The 21543-nt window shown below is 52.4% G+C and overlaps 2 protein-coding genes across 4 annotated transcripts; both read right to left on the bottom strand.

Moving 5' to 3' along the window:
• Positions 1-164: 164 nt before the first annotated feature.
• ELOA (elongin A) lies at positions 165-15055 on the bottom strand. 3 transcript variants are annotated; one of them, XM_084222595.1, is made up of 11 exons: positions 14911-15055; positions 10165-10221; positions 9427-9545; positions 7425-8637; positions 6517-6631; positions 6022-6177; positions 5559-5656; positions 4721-4901; positions 4170-4281; positions 3778-3929; positions 165-3269 (listed from the first exon to the last, which is right to left on the bottom strand). In XM_084222595.1, exons 1-11 carry the CDS (start codon positions 14980-14982, stop codon positions 3208-3210), a joined length of 2337 nt encoding a protein of 778 aa, XP_084078721.1. In that variant the 5' UTR covers positions 14983-15055; the 3' UTR covers positions 165-3207. The 3 variants fall into 3 exon arrangements, with proteins under 3 accessions (XP_084078721.1, XP_084078722.1, XP_084078723.1); XM_084222596.1 differs by having other exon boundaries at positions 6022-6174; XM_084222597.1 differs by having other exon boundaries at positions 9427-9542.
• A 1541-nt stretch (positions 15056-16596) lies between these two features.
• RPL11 (ribosomal protein L11) lies at positions 16597-19461 on the bottom strand. The gene is made up of 6 exons (XM_084222746.1): positions 19426-19461; positions 18910-19060; positions 18490-18596; positions 18024-18155; positions 17545-17655; positions 16597-16670 (listed from the first exon to the last, which is right to left on the bottom strand). Exons 1-6 carry the CDS (start codon positions 19429-19431, stop codon positions 16641-16643), a joined length of 537 nt encoding a protein of 178 aa, XP_084078872.1. The 5' UTR covers positions 19432-19461; the 3' UTR covers positions 16597-16640.
• Positions 19462-21543: the final 2082 nt, after the last annotated feature.

Raw genomic sequence — 21543 nt, 5'->3', positions numbered from 1 at the left:
CCCTATGTCACATAAACCACGCCCATAGGGCTCATATGGCACGCCCATCTCCCTGACGTCACATCAGATATTAATTGGATACGCCCTTGTGTCCACGACTGCGTCCATGTACACCGCTGATTGGTCCGTTTTGTTGTAACCACGCCCATACGGGGCGTGGTCTGGCTCTGCACGTGCTGAGCCCGTGTACCGCCCGGTGGTCCCGGGGAGGGGTCCCGGTGGTCCCGCCCCGACCCACCCGGGGAATGGCGAAGCTGCTGCTGTCCCGCAAAGGCTCCGCGGGGATCGTTCCAAACAGCGCAGGAACGGGAGCAGCACCCCCGCCGGGATACCGGGCGGCAGACCGGAGCATCACCCTCCGGGAGCTACGGAATTTCCCCATGGCGTGTTTAACATTCACTGTCAGGAAAGAACGAGCAGCCACAGTCCAGTGTTCGGCTTTTATTGAGACATGATTCTCCTCTTTTTTCATATAACTTATCTAATTAAAATATTCATCTTAGTTACCACAAAAAAAGGAACATAGAAAATTGTATATATACACAGTTTGGGACCAAAATACAAATACGAGTCCGAGTCACTCCCCCTCCTCCTCCTCCTGCCGTTACTCATCCTGCAGGGATGGGGTGGGAAGGGGAAGAGGCAGCTCTGCTCCACCTTCAGCGTGTGGTGGAGCACAGAACAACCGCACAGTGTCACAGCCCAAGCCCGAGAAGGAGCACTTTGATCCCAGACTTTGCCTAGTGTGTCCCCCAGGGAAATATCCCTGCTCTGCTCCCAGCTGAGGGCCGGTGCCCGCCTCTCCCCAGGCTGGATTTAGTGCCCGAGCAAAAGGAAGGGAAGGGCGAGGGGCTGGCATCGCCCCCTGAGAGCAGAGTGACAGCAGCGTCACCTCCCTGCAATGCCACAGACAGAACACGGACACAGCTGGCAAAGCCTGGAGCAAAGGGGGAGCTCTGAGAGGGAAAGAGCATCTCCCCAGAACAGCAATGCTTGGGCCAGACCCACAGCTGAGTGTGGAGCCGGCAGATCAATGAATTGGCAGTTTAGCAGTGCCCAGAATCGCCCTTGGGCATCGCCCAGATCCTTTGCTCAAAGCTCCATCGTGTCTGAACAAGGCCAGGCTCTGCTTCCCTCCCCTCTGCCCCTACCCCGAGTACAGAGGAGAAATAAACAGTAGCACAACGGTCAGCAGAAGAGAATATATTGTTATCTAATTAAAAATACAGCAAAATTAAATACAGCAAAAACACAGGAGAGTAAGGAGCCATTATTTTACAGCACAACACACACTGAAATGCTGCACGGGAACATTAAAGCATCTGGGACTGTAACAAACTTACAGCACATGAGAGTCTGAGAACATTTTCCCAAGAATTCCAAACTAAACAAAGAACAGACCAAATAAACAGGAGACAGGTGTTCAGAATGGTTTCAAAGAAAGACATGCCTTTTAAAGGAGGTGGAAAAAAAAAGGAAAGAAACAAACAACCCAACAGAAACCAGAGGCAAGACAGGGATTTTTCTAGAGCCCTCCAGGGAGGACCCTTCACAGCAAGGTTTCCCCCGGTCAGTGCACACAGACAACTCCACCGGTTTGGGATTTGGCAGCCACGGAAAGCCAGCAGCAGAGCTTCTCAGGAGCTGCCAACAACAACAGCATCCACTACCAGCATCTTTTCCACCCAGACAGCAAAGTCCTAGGGCAGCAAATATGGCTTGGAACAGGAGAATCCCTCCCTGACCCAGTCAGGCCCCAGAGCCCTCCCAGAGAGGCCTGGGGTCTCCCCAGCCCCATCCTGTGCTTGCAGCACCCCTGGGGTTCCCTTTGGGGCAGACAAAGGCAGAAACCTTCCCCAGATACACCCCACAAGCAGAAACCTTCCCAGCAGCACAGCACAGCTCCTGGCTGTGCCATCCCCACATCCTCAGCAGGGCTCTGACCTCTCCAGAGCTCCAGGGCACTCCCTGACACCCCAGCAGCCCCATCCAGCCCCCTCTCCTTCCTGAGCTCCAGCTCCTCACACAGCAGGTACAAGGGAGCCTTTGGAGCTCCTGCTCTGAAGGACACACACGTGTTACAACAGCCACAGCCCATTGCTCACTTCCTTCCAACCTCACTCAAGTGGTTTCAGGTTCAAAGACCAAAATCCTTGGATTTTTTCAAAGAAGGGACAGAGCAAAACGTACAGGGAAAAGACAGGATTTAGGCACCAGCTTCCCAACTGGAAATAAATCCTTTGCAATTCCACACAGAAAACAAGACAGAAGAATTCCTTCCTGCTTCCCACTAAAAGAGGCAAACGATGCCTTCACTGGTATTTAAAAACTTTTCCATCGCAAAGTCCCCAGTCTCTCTCCAGATAAAAAGTTAAAATCTGACTTGATGCACAGTAAAAGTTCTCCCAAATCCCTGGCAGTTTCATTCCCAGTAGCCAGCAGAGGACAACAGCAGCAGAGGAAACGTCCCCAAAGGCTCTTGGCATCCCTGCAGGACCACAAAAGCACCTGTACAGGATCTACAGCAACAGCACAGAGAGGGTGAAGAGCTCAGATTTTATTGACACACACGAGCAGGGAGCAAAGCCTCAGGGCTGGATGCACTTGCCAAAGGACTGGCAAGTGGCTGGGCCACTGGTCCTACCTGTCCCAGAGTCTCCAGGTGAGACTTTGGGCCCAGCAGGTACCAGATGACAGGAAAGGCTCCTGTGGCACCCAGTGTCCACTCAGATGGATTCCAGCTCGAATCACCAAGGCTGACCCCCAGGACTGGGTTGGGAGAGGAGGGACTACTGGGAGCAACATAAATAATACAACAGGGTAGAGGGGCAAAATATTAATTAAAACCATTTTATAATTTATTAAGAGGTTAAATAGTAAATAAGTCTCTGGATCTTCCATTCTCAGCAGGTGCCAAGATTTCACATTTTCCTGTGTCAGGAGATTCTGTACACCCTTCTTTCAAGGGATGACAAAGCCAGAAACAGAATGTTGGGGACAGGGGGTAAAAGAGGGGGGCTTGACACTGAGAAAGGGACCAGAAATAAAAGATAAAATACTGTGCCGTCATCTTGTGCAGATCAAAGCTTCTCCCAGCAGCTGCAGCCTCCAAAGAGTTCAAAGATAAGGAAGGGCTGTTTGGGTGCCTTCTCCCCCTCCCGTGCCACTCCGCCCCAAGAGAGAAAGGCCCAGCTCAGCACTGCAAACTTATCTCCGAGAGAACCTGTTTTTGAAAGCTTTGATAGTCTTTGCCATCATTGGTGCAATTTCTGCAAAAGAGAAAGAAAAACAAACCACCACTGAATCAAACAAAAAAGCCCCCACATAAAAGGAAATGTGACAGAAGAAGAGCTGAGAGCAATTGAAAGCTGCAGCCCTGGCAGACAGGAGTGTTTGAGCAGGGCCCATCAGAGTTTTCAGGTCACAGACTGAGGAGAAGGCACTGCTTCCTGCACTGCACCAACACATATCCCTGCTTAAACCCTCCTGAGAGAGCTGCACTCCAATTCCAAACAGCTGACAGACACAGGGCAGCAGGAGGGCTAAGGCAGAGCTTCTGCCTCACTGGTACCATCAGGACAGGCTGATCCAGTCAGCTCTGAGTGGGTGAATCACATATTTCCCTTTGCTGTTCCTCATGCAACAAGTTTGAACAGAGATAGAGAGACACCAACATCAACCCTCCTGCACAGCCTGGCATTCTCCCCCAGCAGAAGCAGCTGTTTGTGCAGGAGAAGCTCGAAGAGGCCAGAGGGATGTGCTGAAGGCTGTACTTACTCTTCACAGGGGGTTTCCTGGGGTCGTAGGAGGAGAAGGTGCTACCTGAAGACGGGACCGAGTGGGCACTGCTGGTGCTGGGCCCATCGTAGGACTGCTCGTCACTGGCCCGAGCGTGGCTTTTGCTGGATGTGTACAGGACTGGTTTTATTCTGGAACAGACACAGGACAGGCATGGCCATAAAGGATACACCCTGTTTGGAGGCAATTCTACAGACACAAAGCATGTTTGTAACAGCAGCAGGGCAGATACAAGGTAGTGACCCGGATCTCTGCACTTCCCAGGCCATTACAGTTACAAGTTTCCCTGCAAAAGGAGCTCCCAGACACAGAGTATCCTTTCCTGAGCTTCAGGAGGCCCCGAGCAGCAAGGGCTGCAGAGAAACACTCACTTGGTCTTCTCAGGCAGAAGAGGGCCTCCAGTTCCAAACTTCTCCTGTCTCCTCCGAACGTCCCGAGGGGGTTTTGCTGCAGAGTTCACAAACGCCATCTTGGCCACTCTTCCTGCAAGAGGCCAGAGGGAAACATCACTTACATCCAGCTGGCTATAAAGGAGGCTCCTCACTGCTTTTCTTACTACTGACACTTCATCCACCTCTCCCCAGTCCATCCATTCCAAAGAAATAGTGACAGTGTCCTTCCTAAGGTCTGACAGTGTCCTTCCCTCTTGCAGTGAGAAATCAGACTGATCAGCTCAGCATTTCTCATTATGTTCACCCAAAACCCAGAAATGTTTCCCCCCACCCTCGTTCTCTTCCATGCCAGCATGGAGAAGCCACATGGAACAGGAACCTGCTCATCATTACTGTAAAATATTGAGCTGCATCAACACCATCAGGGATGAAATCAAGACACCGCTAAACCACGAAGCAAGGGAGCACACAGAGCTAAGCAGCTCCTAAAATGGACTGGTGCTAACCCAGAAGGGCTCCCCCAGCCCCACCTTTGGGTTTGTTGGCGTGGGCAGAGCCAATGTTGCGTGCCAGCATCAGCAGGCGCTGCTCGCGCGCGTCGTGCAGCCGCAGGTACATCTCCCGCCACGACTCGAACTCCTCGGGCTTCTCGTTCTTGAAGTCTCGCAGGCAGTGGTTGTGCCACAGCTGATCCGTGTCCTCCACCAGCACCTGGAGCAAACCCACACAGAGCTGGGATCCCTCCCGACTCCTCCTTTCCCTCAGCACCAGCTCAGTGCTGGTGGAATTCCAGCAGGGCGCCTGCGCTGCAATGCAGGAATGTGCTCTCTGACAAAACTCTCTTTTGTCTCCTTAAAAAGGAAAAAAGCCCAGAATTTTCTCTCCTTGATTAGGTAAAAAGACACCTCATAGGACCTGAGGGACTTCACCTCAAACTTAAGGATGGCCAATTGGACAGGAGCCAGAAAATCCTGTCTGAGCAATTTACTAGAAAAAGAAAAGAACAAAGAAACGAATGGCTTTTGTGAGGTGAGAACCTCTTGCACCTGGCTCAGTTTTTCTCTGTAAAGAGTTTTGTTATTTTGCCTTTTATTAAAACTTTTCTGTTTCCAACACTACCACAGAAGCCATCCTGCTGATTTTATGCCTTCTAAGGTAGCTGAGCTATCTTGGGTGCAATACATAAACATAAATCTCCCAGAGGTTATGAGACCTAGCTCAAGGAAACCCATATATCACTGCAATGCCAGGAACTCAGGACTAGCAAAAGCCGCCTCTTGCAATGAAAAGGCTTTGTTTGCTATTCTGCTCTCAGAGGTGAGCACAGCCCTGCACATCACATCCCTTGTCCCAGGCCAAGGCACTCACATGGTTACATTCCTCGATGCGATACAGCTGCTCCGGGGTGCACCTCTCCAACACGGGCTCCAGCACGGAGAAAGGGACACCACCCACTTCATAGATTGCTAGAGAGAAGCCAGAAGCACAGGGTATTAATTATCCTGCTCCTTCCTTGCCAAGGAAAGGGCTTGACACCTTGAAACACAGTGAAAAAACTGCAATGTTGCACAATACCATTCAGGACGAGGGGAGGAGAATGGAACCTCAGGCACTAATATCTCCACGTTGAGAAATATCTGTGCAAGCTCCATTTGCCATAATTTCCAGTGCTTTAGCACTGCTTAAAAGCTTTCTAGGAGCTGATCCCTGCAGCACCTGGGCTTCCAGTGGGATTAACCCCATATTTGTAACAAGGGGGAACTGCTGGGGTCTGTACCAAGTTGCCAAAATTTCAATGCACAGTGACTCTGAGACAAGGACAGGTACTTACAGTCGATGTTGTTACTGAGGACCCTGATACACTGCTGGTACAGGGACATCATCTTTGGGAGGTAGGCAGTTTTGGAGCCAGAGTACACCTGCATCTTGGAATTTAACCGGCGGCCTGTGAAACCAGCTTCGCTCTCCTCCACTGGCGAGGACACTGCTGTGGATGGAAACCATTGCAGTGAGGAGGGGACAGAGAAAAGAAAGAGCCTGTCCTGAGAAATGGCACAGGAGGCACAAATTGGAGTCACCCAGAAGTGACCTAAAGGGCAAAGTCTTCTCCAAGAGACCTGCAGAGCAAGTTCAGGAAGGGCAAGCCCAAAGTCTGAGCCCCAAAGAAGCATCAGTGAAGGATTCTTCTCATTTCTGATGGAGCACGTGGGAAGCAGCTGCTTTTTTATCTGAAACCTCTGCCCTTGGCATATCCCACCAGAAAGAATTGAAACCACTCTCTCCCACAATGTGGCTCATTCCAAACCCAATTTTCTGCCCAACATACCTTTCCTTTTTGTCTGGGAGCAGGTGATGGACTCGATGGAGGGAAGAGGACGATAATTGGCCTGGATGGGGGGCAGGGGGATGTCTGGTAACGTCGGGACCACGTCTAAAATTATCTGGAAGGAGAGGATGGACATGGAATAAGACAGGAATACAGCAGAATGTGCCATTCCACCAGTGTACAAACAGCACCAAAATGTGGGGGTTTTTGCATCTTTTGAATAAATCACTCAATGCTGCTCAGTTTGCACCAGGGAACAACCTCAAGGGGTGGCTGCCAATAGGAAGAAATCAAAATTTGGGATCTGAATCATTCAGCACCTTCCAGAAAGAGCCATCCATGTTTTTAGCCTATTCAGGACAAGCAGAAGCATTTCCTTGATCTCAAACACTCATTTACCAGTTCTGCCTCTTCTCCTCTTCCAGCAAAAAAACTTTGCAGTGGCGGAGGAGAAGGGAACCTCAGAAACTGAGGGAAACTGAAAACTTTGATATGGAGTTTTAGGAAGTACTTTTATAATGAATGGCAAAGCAGGATTTGTAAGTTAAACCTTATAAAAACCACTTTGTGAAGAGCTAAGTGTTTCAAAGTTGAGTAAAAAGATGAAACAGTAAAGATTTTACATATTAGTCCCTATTTATACACCAAACCCTGGCACCCATGTGACAAAGGATCTGCACAGAAATATTGCTCATTTTCCAGGCTTTCACAAAAGAAGGTTTGTCTTCTGGAATGAGCAGCCTTGTACCACCAGTTCTCCCATTTCTGGCCACTAAAAAAGGTCCATTTTAGAGAAGCATAAATACTTGAGAGGGGAGACATGGGAACCTCTTTAGCAGGAGATGCACTGCAAACTGGGCTGGATTCTAAGCTCCCATCCACAGGTATTCCTTCTTACCAAACCTTACCCTCTTTGGTTTAGGAGGCTCTGGAGTTTTCTTCTCTGCCTTTTTCTCACTTGTTCTCTTGTGGCTTGGACTTTTCTGACTGGAGCTCGAGCTGTTGGTACTGGCTTTGGATCCGTTCTGTTTGCTGTGCCCTCGGTCTTTGTCCCCAGCTGACCCAGCTGAAGGTTTGACCACTTTCTTTTTCTTTTTCTGGGGCTGGTCATAGCTGAGATACGACTCAAACGACATTGTAGGTTGTTCAAACTCATCCTCTGCTTCCCCCTCCCCAGAATTTGAGGAAAAACCCACTGATTTTTTGTCCACGTCGGAGATTTTGCGCTTCCCCTCCGCAGACTTTAGGCTCCCAGAACCCCCCTTTTCCTTGATCCTATTGCCTGAGTCACTCTCAGCTTTCCGTTTCTCTGAGTTCGAGCTCTCCAGGCTCTGCTTGGACTTTTCCAATTTGCTCTTCTCAGAGTCCCGATGCTTTTGCTTCTTGACATGGTTCTCCAAAGATTCCCCCGAGTGCGGCAACGAGTGCGACTTCTCCTTCCTGGAGGCGCCGCTTTCCCGATTCTTCTCCTTTTTGCTGCCCTCTGACGTCCTCTGCTTCTCCTTGCCGGCCGCTGCCACGGGGGATTCTCGGAGCTGCTCTTTAAAGGAAGCCTTGTGCAACCTCTCAGGGCTGAAGGCAGAGGTCCTGTCATCCCCTCTGCCATCGAGTCGCTGCTTCTTGTGCAAGGACTTGTGCTCTTTGCTCCGACTCGCGTTCCCTTTGTCGCAGAAATCGCCGGAGCCGCGCTCCCGGCCTGCCCCGAGCTTCTCCTGGAAGCTGTGCCCTTTACTGGATTTCCTAGGGAATAGTGCTGGTTCTTCCTGCTCCTCAGAGGCATAATGGTCTGTGTCCACATCCTGAGGGCTCTCACTGGGCTCAGGTGACACAGCTTGCCCACAGTCTGAGTACTCCTGGTCTGAAGAGAGCACCGGGGAGGATCTGCCCCAACCCTTCCCCTGGTGGCTGCTATAGCTGTAAGTCTCATAGGCTCTCTCAGGCCTAGGATACCTTTTGGACTTCTTTTCCCTATGATCTGGGCTATAGGACTGGCTGCAAGAAGGCTGGAAGGGTTCTGAGTATTCCTGATCAGCCTCCTCATCCTCTCTGAGGGAGGATTCCTGATGCCTTTTGCTCGAGCTGCTCCTCTCGTAGTCACGGTCTTCAGAGTCCAGGTTATTTCTGAAGGGAGAAGAAACCAAAAAGAGTTACATTAATATTGCCCAACATGAATGAAAAGAGCCATTCCCTGGACTGGAACACCTCTCTTGGAAGACCAAGGTTGTATTTGGTAGCTTTGTGCCAAAAATCCCACTAAATCTCTAAAGAACAGCAACAATCAGGGATTTAAAAATCGCATTTCTAGTGCAAGAATTGCATTTTTAATAGAACTAGAGACAGAACTTTGTGCCTACACACTCTTGGCTGTGTGATGCTGTGGGAAATGTCCCCCAGTTCCCCAATTCAACACATAAGAATTCTCCTTTAAATTCCCATTAATAACTGGCCTTTATTACTCAAATCTCTTTGATCTCTGCTGGGTTCAACACAGCTTTGTTACTGCCACACGCCTGCTAGCAATAACTTCCAGTTTCCATAGGATTCTGGCTCATGAAAGCATTCTTTCAATTTACTTGGGCCTAGAACTTCCTGCCTTCAGAATCATAAAATGGGAAGCAAGCAGATTGCATCTTTTGCTTTATTAAGGGCACTTTTTTGGCAACTCCTGTTAATCTCTTCATCAAACTGCAGATTCTTCAAAGTTGGCCCCAACTTCCACATGAAACTGCAGCTATCATCATCCCAACACTCCAGAGCCAGCAGAGGCAGGAAGTTTCTGCCAAAACAAGACAAAACCCTCAGGCAGAGCTCACATATTGGTTGTACAAGTTTTTCCAGAGCCTTGGCCAGAGAGGTTTGAACTATCCACTGAGAAAACATTCCCAAAGCTCATCCATGGGGCTCACTCACCGCTCTGCCTCCTGCGCCACTGGCACCAGCTTCTTCCACCTGGCCACCAGGTCCTTGGCAAAGTCTCCCACCAGTTCATGTTTCCTCAGGCTGTTCACAGTCTTCCCAACTCCTGTCTCCTTCAGGAGAGAGCCATGAATCCATCTTAGCAAAACAGGAATTCTCACCCCTGCTAAACTCCCTAAAGAGTCAATGAAATCAACACACTCCCTACTGCTGCGAGGGAGAAAGTTACTTGATCTAACAGCAAAGATAGCACTTTTATTATCTCTCCAGCTGCTTTATATCACTCACTACATGTAAATCAAAGGTTAATTCTACCTTAGACAAACACTAATTATTTGTATTAATAACCCAAGTCAGTATTTACCATGAGAGCTGGCAAGTTTGAAGACAGAAGCTATTAAAAACTGTAAGGATTAGCACTTCCTCATTTCCTGCTGACTTGTTATTGCTGGGATCTGCTCCAGCTCTCTTATCCCAGTCAGGTGTTAAGCTTGTGGGAGAACTGAGCGTGACAAACCGTCCTCCATGGCTTCCCACCTGCCCTGGCATGCTCCTTCCCCGTGCCTGGCACTTGCAGAACCTTATCACAATCATGCCTGTGTCACTGGGCTGGAGCAGGTGGCCCAGGCAACACACCCTGTTCTGGGGAAAACAGCATTTCATGGAAAACTGCAACCACCTCCCTGACTCCACAGACACCAGGAAGAGCCCCAGAGATTTCCCAGCTCTTACCACGAGAATGTCAACTGTGATGGGTAACTCTGACAGCCTCTTCAGACTCTTCAGCAGCTGTGGAGACAAGAGGAGAAGGGTTCAGAGTTGTCTCACAGAACCACAGACGGGGATTGGGGAGGAAGGAAATGCTGCCCTGCCTGAGAGCTTGATAGGAAGATCCAAGTGGCTGACAGCTGCTGTCTCACTCCAAAAAACCTCCTGAGAAGCTGAACACGAGGGCCAACTGCAAAAAACTCTCATCTCTGCCCACAAGAACCTACCAGAAAGTCTTGTAACACACCCAAATATTAACGTTTGCTTCACACGGGGCTGCAGCTTCAATCTGGCTTAAAGCACTGGGAACAGAAACACACAGCAAGAGAAAGAAAGGACTTGGAAGCCTCTCAGAAGGTGGTGGTGGAATCACACCCCTTGGCAATAAAAAGGGGAAGGAAGATTTCTAGATGCTCTCAAAGACCTAAGAGAGGAACCTGTGTCTCCACTGCCTACAGGCTCTCTTCAATCAGCTACTAAAACAACACCTGATCCTTCCAAATTCCCTCCCTCTTGCTCCACTCTTTTCTCTTCCCTTCACCAAACACCAGAGAAGTGCTTTTTCCTCCACACACTCCAAGCAAGGTTCTGCCAGCATCTTCAGCTGCTCCATGGGACAGGGTGGGACAAGGAGGAGCTGGAGGAGTTTGGCAAGAAGAAACAGCCTCAAGCTGCACCAGGGGAGTTTCAGGGTGGACACCAGGAGAAACTTCTTCAGGAAAGGGTGGCCAGGCATGGGAATGGACTGCCCAGGGAGGTGGTGGAGTCACCATGCCTGGAGGTGTTGAAGGATTGAGCAGACACGGGGCTCTGGGCTGGCTGGCAAGGTGGGGATCAGTCACAGGTTGGACACGATGATATCCTGGAGGTATTTTCCAACCCTAATGATTGTGGGATTCTAAGTGAAGGGGATGTTCCTGTACCTCTGCCAGCCAGGTGGTTTGGGACATGGCCTCACCACGATGTCTGTTGGCTCTGTAGCTACAGTACATGGTAGAACACATCTGACAGCACTGTTGCCCCTCACATCATTTCCCACAGCTCAGCTATAGCCACAGTCCAGCCTCATCAGCATTCCCATTATTATAGCCCCTATACAGCCCAGGCTGTGCTCAGCACTCCTATGCTATATGCCATACAAAGGGCTGCCCCTGATCCAGAAGATCTTCTCTTTAAAGCACTGTGCTCGTGCTCAAATCAGCACTGTCAGCCTGAGCTGACACCCAGTCACCCCCACGGCCACCGTGCAAGGACCAGACAGGTTTGCAGGGCTCCTTCCTCTGGAGGGAAAGCAGTTCCTTGAACCTGTTTGAGAAGCCCCCTTGCTTTCAGAGAGGAAACACTCCTCGACACCAGAGAAGGCTTCCTCTGACATAAGCAAAACCACAACTTCTGCTCACTAGAAACCACTCCTTTATATTTAGGACCTGATAACTGTGACAGAAGGTTTCGGTTTTCTTGGTTTAGAAGAGTGGAACACTGATACCAAGAGTGGCTGCAGTTGCCTAGCCAGCACAGCTGCTCAACAAGTGCACTGGCAACTGAAGCCACCAAACCAAAGGCAGCAGAGCCAGAGCCCAACTCTGCTGCCTCTCCTCGGACTGCCTGCCACAGTGCAGGGGTCAGGATCCCTCTGGGAAGGCCAAAATCCTTCTGGGATTTGTAATAAAGGAGTTTGGACTTGTGTGTGCAAAGGGGACAGGAAGGAAAAGAAGGATGGATTTTTGTACTAGATAGAAAAAGACTAAACCATGACAATATTAAAGCAACAGCATCTCTGTGAGCTAATTAAATTCATAGAAAGGTTTCTTCAGAGCTTACAAAACCCCACTGTGAGAGTAAGAACCAAAGGAGAACTCGTTCTGGTGTCCCTAAATATTTTCTAGCTACATCCCATCGTAGCATTTCCCACAGTTCTGTTTGCTCTTCAGTTATTTGCTGCCTTCAGGGCTGAATTCCAGGAAGAGAAGTGCTGCTCTCAATGGGAATGCTGTTCTCAGTGTGGTTGGAGACCAGGGCAGACACACACTTGATCCAGAACACGTCTCACGAGGAGCTGAGTTATTCCACAGCCACTGCAGTCAGTTCCTCCATGGAACACAGATCCTTGTGCCTGAGACAACTTTGATGCAGTGAGGCTTAAAAACTCGTACTAAACTTTATTTCCTTTGGAAACAAGCTGATGGAGTTCATCCCACTGAGGCTTACAGGGACATCAGGAGGAATTTCTTCACAGAAAGGTGGTCAGGCACTGGAAGGAGTCCCCATCCCTGGACGTGGTCAAGAAACAGCTCAATGTGGAACTCAGTTGATATGAAGGGTTCAATCAAAGGTTGGACTTGATCCTGGAGGTCTTTTCCAACCTGTAACAATCCTGGGATTCTAAATCTGGCAGGTCATCTTGGAAATAACCAAGATCATACAAATCCTGCGAGGAAAAGGCAACCAGGTGGGAGACAGAAAACACCAGGCTTGTGTCTTGTGAGACACACACACAACAAAGTTCTTCTAAAACACTCCAGAACAGGGCAGGGCTTCAGTCAATTAAGACACAACCCATAAAACTGAGTTCCAGCTCCAATCAAGTCCTGTTGAACATGGGTGGATCGTTTTCTTTCCCTGAAAGAAGGCAGCCAGACTGTTACAACACTAAAAACACACACTAATATCAAATGGCTCCAGCACAGCCAGGCCTCCGTGAAGATGCTGCTCTTGCTCATGTTTTCCTTCTCCTCTTTCTTCCCATAGCCCTGGAGCAGAACTTGTACCTCCTCTGCTGGAAAAAAAGAACATTTTCCAAACCATGACAGCACTGTCCAAGATTTCACTTGCACTGTTCCGTGCCAGCAGCCCAATTTTTACCTAATACCAGGAATAACAACACTTTACACCTTTCACCAAGGCAGTGAGTTGTGCACAATACTGGGCAAATATTATTCTTTCACATTCCTGCTAAAATATTTTGAAAGGATCAGGCAAGAAAAGTGAGGACTGGAAACAGTGTAAGATGCTGTGGATTTGTCCTGCTGATGGGGTAAAATTTCTTCAACAGAAAGGTCCTCACAAGATCCATCAAGACAATGCAATGGCAACTAAATTCAGGCTTTAAACCACTAATGCTTCCGAGGATATGGTTGGAAAAGGATCAGAAATAAAGAATATAGGTCACAGGGCCTTTCTGCTGGGGAAGAAAAGAGCTTTTCAAGTCATTACCCTGCTTTACCTCCTCTGCCTGCCCTTGCAAAACCGCCCAGGATCAACAGAGCAAGAAACAACTTCACACCACGAGGTCACTGGAGAAAGAATCGGGCTGTGCAAACACTGCCCGGGGCTTGCAGCGCTCCAGAAACACACCAGCAGTTCTTGCCCTGAGCTCACACAAGGGGCAGGCACAGCAGCTCTGTGCACAGAGTGCTGAAACAATATTACAAGTCTTGCCCATGATCTCAGCAGCAGGAAGCTCAGACCCCCTGGATGGGACTCCCTGGCAGTCCCCCGGCTCCATTTGGGACTCCACCAGTTAAACCCTGCTCTGGTTCTGGCTGAGAGGGTGAGAAGAGTAACCAGATGCCATTGCATCACCCCCCGCCAGGCTGGAGCTCCTGCAGGGGCTCCCATTTCAAAGGGTCAGCACTCCAGCATCCTCTCCTCCTCCTCCTCCTCCTGGGTGGTGGGAGATCTTGGGAAGTGAGTTCTGCAGGTGTTTGTTTCGGTGAAACAGAGTCAGCCCAGCACGGAGCAGCTGCACAGCCCTGCCTGCCTCCTCTTTCACCTGAATTACACAAAACGTGAACCGAACACGTGTGAATACTCCCAACAGATGCTCCCCCTTTCAAACAGGAGAACGGAGTAACAGCATGCCCGAGTTCAACCAGAATTCCAAATCTCACTAGAAAAACCAGCTCCGGTGCCCAGCAGGACAGTCACTGTCACCAACCGAATGTCACCGAACACAGCGAGCCCGAGGCAGGTCGGGGCAGCCCCGCAGCTGCTGCGGGCACAACATTTTGGCAGCGGGCACCATCCCTCGCGGAGAGGGGCGAGAAGAGCCCAGCGAGTCCCCCCAAGGCCAGAGGGAACGGAGGCGACAGGAGGAGGAGCCGTGTGCCCCCAGCCCCGCGGCGGTGCCTCCTGCGTGGGCTCACACGGCGCCGCCGCTCCGCCACCCAACACGTCACCGGGCCAAGGCTCTTCCGGAGAGTTCTCCGCTGCCCGTCTGCCCAGCCGGGCCCCAACCCGGCCACGGGGCACCCCAAAAGGGACCCCTGCCCGCCACTGCCGGGGGGGAACCTCACACGGGACCCCTGCCCGTCACCGTCAAGGGACACCCCAAAAGGGACCCGTGCCGGTCACCGCCAAGGGACACCCCAAAAGGGACCCCTGCCTGCCACTGTCGCGGAGGGACCTGCCACGGGACCCCTGCCACCACCCCAAGGCTGCCACGGGGGGACCCTAAAAAGGGACGCCCGCCCACCACTGCCACGGGGGCACCCCACAAAGGACACCCGGCCGCCGCAACGGGACCCCCAGGGCCTGCGAGCCGGGAACGAGCCCCGGGCAGCCCGCACGTCTCAGCCCACGCAGCGCGGCCCCGGCCGGGCACGGAGCTGCCCGCAGGGGAAGCCCCGGCGGAGGGAGGCCCTGCCCCGCGCACTCCCGACCCCCGTCCCCACCGCTGGGACCCCGGCGGGCTGAGGCAGCCCCCATCACCTTCTTGGGCTCGGCGCTGCCCGCCAGCCGCGCCTGGAGCCGGCCCACAACTTCCAGCACCGACTCCGCCATTTTTACTGCTGGAGAGCCGGCGGCGGCGGAAGCGGCTTCAGCGGCCGCCGGGCCCACGGCGCTGCCCCTCCGCCGCCGCCATCTTGGCTGCGGGCAGGAAGCGGAAGCGGCGCAGCGCGGCCTCGGCCATGGCGGGTGAGGGCAGAGGGCGGCGGGCGCCATGTTGGGGGCTGGCAGCGGCGCCATCTTGAGTGCTGGCAGCGCGGCGCTGAGGGGAGCGCGGCCCCGCGGCTCGGGCAGCTCCGCCCTCAGGAGGGGCTGTCACAGCGCCCCGGAGGAGCCGCGCTTGGAAGGGGCTCCGGAGAGCGTCCAGTTCGACCCCCTGCCCAGGGAGGGGCACCCGGTTGCACAGGGACACGTCCAGGTGGGTGTGGGATGTCCCCACAGAGGGAGACTCCAGCCCTCCCTGGGCAGCTGTTCCAGGGCTCTGCCACCCTCATGGAAAGTTCTTCCTCACGTTGAGGTGGAACTCGTTGTTTCATTTTATGGCCATTGCTCCTCGTCCTGTCCCTGAACAGAGCCTGGTACCATCCTCTGACAGCCCTTGGGGATATTTTATGGGTTTATGGGATCCCCTCTCAGCCTTCCTTCCTCCACCCTGACCAGGCCCAGCTCCCACAGTCTCTGCTCATCAGAGACACTCCAGTCCCTCAATCATCTTTGTTCCCTCTTTTAGACCCACTCCAGCAGCTCCTCATCTTTCTTGACCTGAGGAGCCCAGAACTGGACACATTTTTTCCCTGACACAATGTCACTTCACACCTATTCCAGTTGCCTCCCAAAGGCTGCTTTTCTTTGGGATGGCTGGCAGGTGTCTCAGCTGAGCCTGGACCCGGGTCCAGCCCATTTCAGGTGTCAATCTGGACCTGAGCCCAGCCCTTTCTGTCCCCTGGGACTCAGTGAGAGTGGCTGACCTCACAGCACCCCAAAAGGCTGCTGGAAGTGTAGAATTGATAAGAGCAGTCAGCTGGCTGGGAGGAGGCAGGAGGATGTTGTCAGGGGAAAGTTGAGGGTGTCTGTGCCTCAACCTGCAAATCCTGGCACTGGAGAGAGCTTCCCCCTGGACAAACCCATCTGAGAGCAAGGTAAGAGCAGCCCCAGCCTGTGGGTGAGTCACAGAGAGCCAGGACACACCTGGCAGGACCAGCAGAGACCTCGTGTGGGGCTGGGAGCTGCTGAATAATGGAAAATGGGGAAAAAGCCTTTCTAAAACGAGGCTGGAGGAATTATTAGCAGCAGTGGAGTGCCTGCAGCAGCAGTGCCCAGGTAGTTTTGCAGGCTGGCTGTGACTCAGGCTCTGACTGAACCCACCTGCAGGAAGGACACTGAGCTCAGGGGCGTGGGACAGCTGGCTAAGGAGGCACGCTGATGTTTGGGGTCACTGCAGACTTTGGGAGCTAGGAAATTGTCCCCTGAGCTGCCTCCATCTGGAACCCTAATCAGGGAGTGCCGACACTGAAGAAATACAGAAGAGCTTTTTTCCCCACTGCAGCACTGGATTGCAGCATGGATTGGAAAATACAAAAAGGGAAAAAAAGAATAAAGCCAAACCATAATAGTGAAGGAGAAGGACCCTCGCTCCCATCAGCTTCCCCACAAAATTCACAACACAAGTTAGGTTAGAAAAATTTATTTATTTCTCTGGCAACAGGAACTGCTCATTTACCAGGAAGGATGATGCCATCATACTGTGAGGGGAAAAGAAAAAAACAAAGAACCAAGTGAGAAATCACCATCAGGTAAAAGTACAGTGCTGCTGTGCAGAAAACTTGAGCCACCAGAGTCATTCCAAGCCAACAGAGACGTGGAAGAGCAGTTTTCCTGCAGCCAACTCCCTCTGTGCTGTGCTGGAATGTCCAAGGGGCTGTGCTCAGATAAAATCCCTGGAACAAGCAGCCACACCCTCCTCCTGCTGGTCTGAGCAGCCCAAAATCTGGGCCCTGAGGGCAACTGTGCCACATTAAGCACAACCAGGCAGGATTGGGGAAACAGGAATTCAGCAAGATCAGGCAGGAGGCCTCCCTGCATAGGGTGTGACTTGGGTAGGTCCAGGCAGACTCAATACTTTTTAATCAAAAAAAAAAAAGAAAATAAACCAAACCCCAAGAAACTATCAGCAGTCCCCACCTCGGAGATCTCCAACCCAGCTTTCAGCAGCTCCCATTCATTATATGGACAGGTAAGCCCAAAATTTTGTTTTATTTGTGGATCTCTTCATCCTCCAAGTGTGGCCAGCTGAGCCTGGAGCTGTGTCACACCAACAAATCCTAACCCTGCCTCCTCACTCACGATCCACAAACTCCAAAAACTGTGGGAGCCACGCTGCTCATTCCTCCCAGCTCTCCTGCCAAGAGTGGCTCTTTCAGTTCAGCACACCCAAAAAAGCACAATCGTTTCTATTCAGTAGCGGCAGTTTCTACTGCTCTGGGACAGCAAAAATCCACATTTCAGCACTCCTCAAGATCTGCCCAGTGATTCGCTCCAGCTTTCCAGGAGGCATTCTGCTGCTCCTTGGGATGCTCTTGGGAAACTCCTGGGATACAAACTGGGGATGGACTGTACCTTCTGCTGGAACCAGCGCATGGCTTCCTCCTTCCCAATCCTGTGCTTGGCCCCGATGTTGCCAGTCCTGCGTTTCTTGTCAGCAATGCTGAAACCCGGCCTGCCCAGCACCTGCAGGACAAAGCCAACAGCACTGCTTCATCCTGGCACTTCCTGTTTTCCTAAACGAAGCAGTTTTCCAGGAGGGAAGCCTGGAGTTTCCTCATCAGTGATGCCTTGCTGCTCTCTCTTTCCCCAAAACCAGCCCTGCTGTTTCTGTGTTATCCCACGAGTTGCTGTCAGAGCAACAAGATTTGCTTCTGAAGAGGCTTTGTGGGATTTGTCATAAATCAGGGATTTTATGGCAGCTCTGGGAATCTCAGATTAGAAAAATGTCAACAAAACCCAAGTTTATTTTCCAGCAAGTCCATGGGAGCCAGTGCTCGTTCCAGGCTCCTTCTGGAGCTTTCCCACAAGCCCAGCCAAGAGGGAATACTCACCACATAGAAATCCAGGCCGTAGATCCCGATACTGGGATCATATTTAATGCCCAGATCGATGTGTTCCTGGATTCCAAAGCCAAAGTTCCCCGTGTCTGAGAAGTTGTTTTTCCTCAGCTCGTATTCTCGCACCTGAAACGTTGGTTCTTGGTCGTTATTTTGTTCCTGACTGGAAGCAGAATTAAAACTCCTGCCCACAGCTACCAGACCCCCAGCTCATTCACAAGGCACTGAGTCTTTATCCCAAAAATTTTACTTCCAAATCCCAGCAGCGAAGACAAAACCCCAAAAAGAAATCAGCTGCTGTTAGTTCTTAAATAAGACTCAAACAGCACCCAGGTAAACAGTGTGACCACTTCATCCCGTGTATCTGACCAGGTACCACATTTCAGAGCACACGCCCCTTCAGTCAGAAAGGAAAAGTTCTGTTCTTTCACAAACCAAAGATCCAGCCCAAAATCCTCACCTTCAACCCCTTCTCCAGAATCTCCTCTGCTTTGGCCCCACGAACCGTGCAGTGAACAGCGATTTTCTCGTTTCTCCTGATCCCGAAGGACCTCACCGTGTATCGGGCTGTGGGCAGCAACAGCTACACTTAGAGCACAGCCAGAGAATTCCCACCCGGGGGATTCGGAGCTCCTCAACACCCAATAAATTCAAGGGAATTACAAAGAAGCGAAGCAGCCTCACATTCCATCTTTAGGGATGCTGGCAAAGCAGCAGCCTGAGTTTGGAGACAGAACTAAACCGACACAAACGCGCACGAGTCCCTGAATATTGAAGCCTCCCAAGGAGCCCTTTCCTGGGAACCGCGCTGCCACCGCACCCAGGGGAAAGGACGGAAAACACCCGAGGGAACAGCCAGGGCTCCTCCGCAGCCGCTCACCTTTGGAGAACACGGGGGTCTGCCCCGTGAGCTGCTCCAGCACTTTGGCGGCGCGGGTGAGCCGATCCCCGCTCTCCCCGACGCAGATGTTGAGGCAGAGTTTGCGGATCCGCAGCTCCCGCATCGGGTTCTCCTTCTCACCTTGGTCTTGCTGCGGAGAGAGCACACCGGGGTAACCGGGGCTGCCCGGGGCACGGCCCGCCGCTCGCCCCGGCAGCCCCAGGACGCTTCGCCGGGGGTCCGGAGAAAGGCTTCAGCAGGCGGACAGCGCGCCCCGCTCCCCGCCGGGCCCGAACCCCAGCGCCGCCGCCACCGGGCGGGCCGCGGCCTGTCACGGCAGCCGCTCCCCTGGAGCGCCCCACCGGCTCCTCCGCGCCCATCCCGCCCCCGCGCCTCTCCCGCCGGCCTTCCCCGCTCCCGCCCGCACGGGCCGCGCCCGGGCGAGCCCCGCCGAGCGCGGATGTCGGCGGATGGAGACGGCCCGGCCCGGTCCCGGCCCGCGAATCCGGCACTCACCGCCATGATGGAGGCGGGGAAGAGGCGGGCGGGGCGCGGCCGCGGGGAATTGTGGGAGCGCGCGGAACGGCGGCGCCCCCTGGCGGACGGAGGGCCGGGTTGCCATGGCACCCTCTGTTAATTAATGCTCATTATTGAAAGCAAAGCCAAACACAGTAATTATGGTAAATATTAACAGTAATTACAATTAACCGAGAGAGGAAAAAGCAACCCGAACATGCGATGCGCAATGCAGTTGATCACATGCTCTAGCTGATGCCAGAACCCTTCCTGAACCCCAATTTCTGTACTGGGAATGACTTTCCCTCTGTGGGATATCCCTTTGGGATCAGCTACAATCCCGGCTACACTCCCTCACGGCTTCTTTTGGGAACCCCCTCACTGGCAGAGCGTGAAACCAAAAAAATATAAAAACAGGATAGACATAATTTAGCGAAAATCCCATACAAAGTTCATTCTTCCTTGGGGCAAGGATCAGGGGAAGGCAGGCTCAGATCCCCAGGGCAGTTATAGTTTAATACCATTTAATTCATTGGCTGTTCTCACCCAAAATAAAATCCCCAGCAGCAGCTTTGGTGGGAGGTGTTGCACCCGATATTGGAGCAGCTCTCAGCGAGTGTGGTTATCAGAGCCTCTCACACCCTCACAGCCCCAAATTCCTTGAACCAGACCTGGGAACGCAGTCTAGTTTCACTTCACTCTTTCAGGAAAGTGTTGGTGGGTTTCAAGAGCTCTGTCTGGGATCTGGATCCTCTTTTTGTACCACTTGGGAGCATGGCAGCCCATTCCCTGCTGCACTCAGCTTCTCTGGGATGTAGGCAGCCCAAACTCACGCCACTTTGAAGTCCAAGCTTCTCTTCAGTGGCCACATCCTGAGCAGAAAATGCCTTCAATGAGGCTCACACTCAGTGAGGATGGCACCAGCTCAAGGTTTTCCCTGTTTATCCCCTTTCCCTGCCTCCCCAAGGCCGGGTTCAGGGCTGCCAGCCCAAGCTCTGTAATGCCATCAATTATTTTTTGCCCCAGTTGCTTCTAAGCGGGGATGAAGGATAAATGAATAATCAGCTTGTCTCATTAAGGAGAGAAAAAAAGTGTCAGGAGCCTCCGTGTGGAGGGTGTGAAAAGCCTCTGGTTAAAAAGTAACATTGCTGCTTCATTATGGATTTCCTTCATCCCAGAACAGCTTTGCTGGAAATAGCTGCAGGCTGGGCTGGCTTCCAGCTCCCAACAACCCGTGGATCCCCTGTGGGATCTGGCTGCGCTGCAGGGCTGCTCCCCACGGGCACGGGGGGCTGGGGGTGCTGTGCCCCCTCCCCTCTCCACAGCAGGGCCCTCCCTTGCCCACCCTGCACCATCTGCCTGTGGCCAGGATCAGGCCCAGAGGCTGAGGGCTGCAGAGAGGGAGGAGGAATTGTTCCAGCCCCTCTGGGGATGCAGAGCTCAGGGGTGTCACCCTTCCCTTTGTGTGACCACCCCACTGTGGCACTCGATGGTGGGAGCTCATCCCATCCTGACTCCTGACTCCTGCCAGCAGCAAGGAGCTTTGCTCGACTCCAGACATGGAGAATCAGAGAATCAGGGGGTGCTTTGGGTTGGGAGGGACCTTAAAGCCCCTCCAGTGCCAGCCCTGCCATGGCAGGGACACCTCCACTGTGCCAGGCTGCTCCAGCCCCAGTGTCCAGCCTGGCCTTGGGCACTGCCAGGGATCCAGGGCTGCTCTGGGCACCCTGTGCCAGGGCTTTACACCCTCACAGGGAAGGATTGCCAGACCCCATCTTGTTGCAGAGACATTTCCTCCCTTGGCATTTCTCTGCTGAATTCAGGAAGCTTTCCCTGCCTGGCACAGAGCTTCCCACTCACCCACTCCCTCGGCCCTCTCCCCATCTCCACATTCATCCAGATGGGGTCCCACATGGAGTTCTTCCTGCTCTGAGTCATCCCTGTCCCCAGAATATTCCCAAGCTCTGTTTTGCCAGGTGCCACAACACATTTTCTCTGGGAGAGGGGGTGGGCTCGGTGTCATTTTTGATTCAGTGCAAAGAAAGAAATCCATTGCTGAGAGCAGGTTTGGGTTTTTCCAGGGATGTGCTCTTGGTTTCTGGCCCCAGGTTTTCACCT

This window comes from Fringilla coelebs (assembly GCF_963513975.1).
Source record: "Fringilla coelebs genome assembly, chromosome: 28".
NCBI lineage: Eukaryota > Metazoa > Chordata > Aves > Passeriformes > Fringillidae > Fringilla > Fringilla coelebs.
Note: the sequence above shows the minus strand (reverse complement) of the source record. Positions and strands in the feature narration are given on the sequence as shown.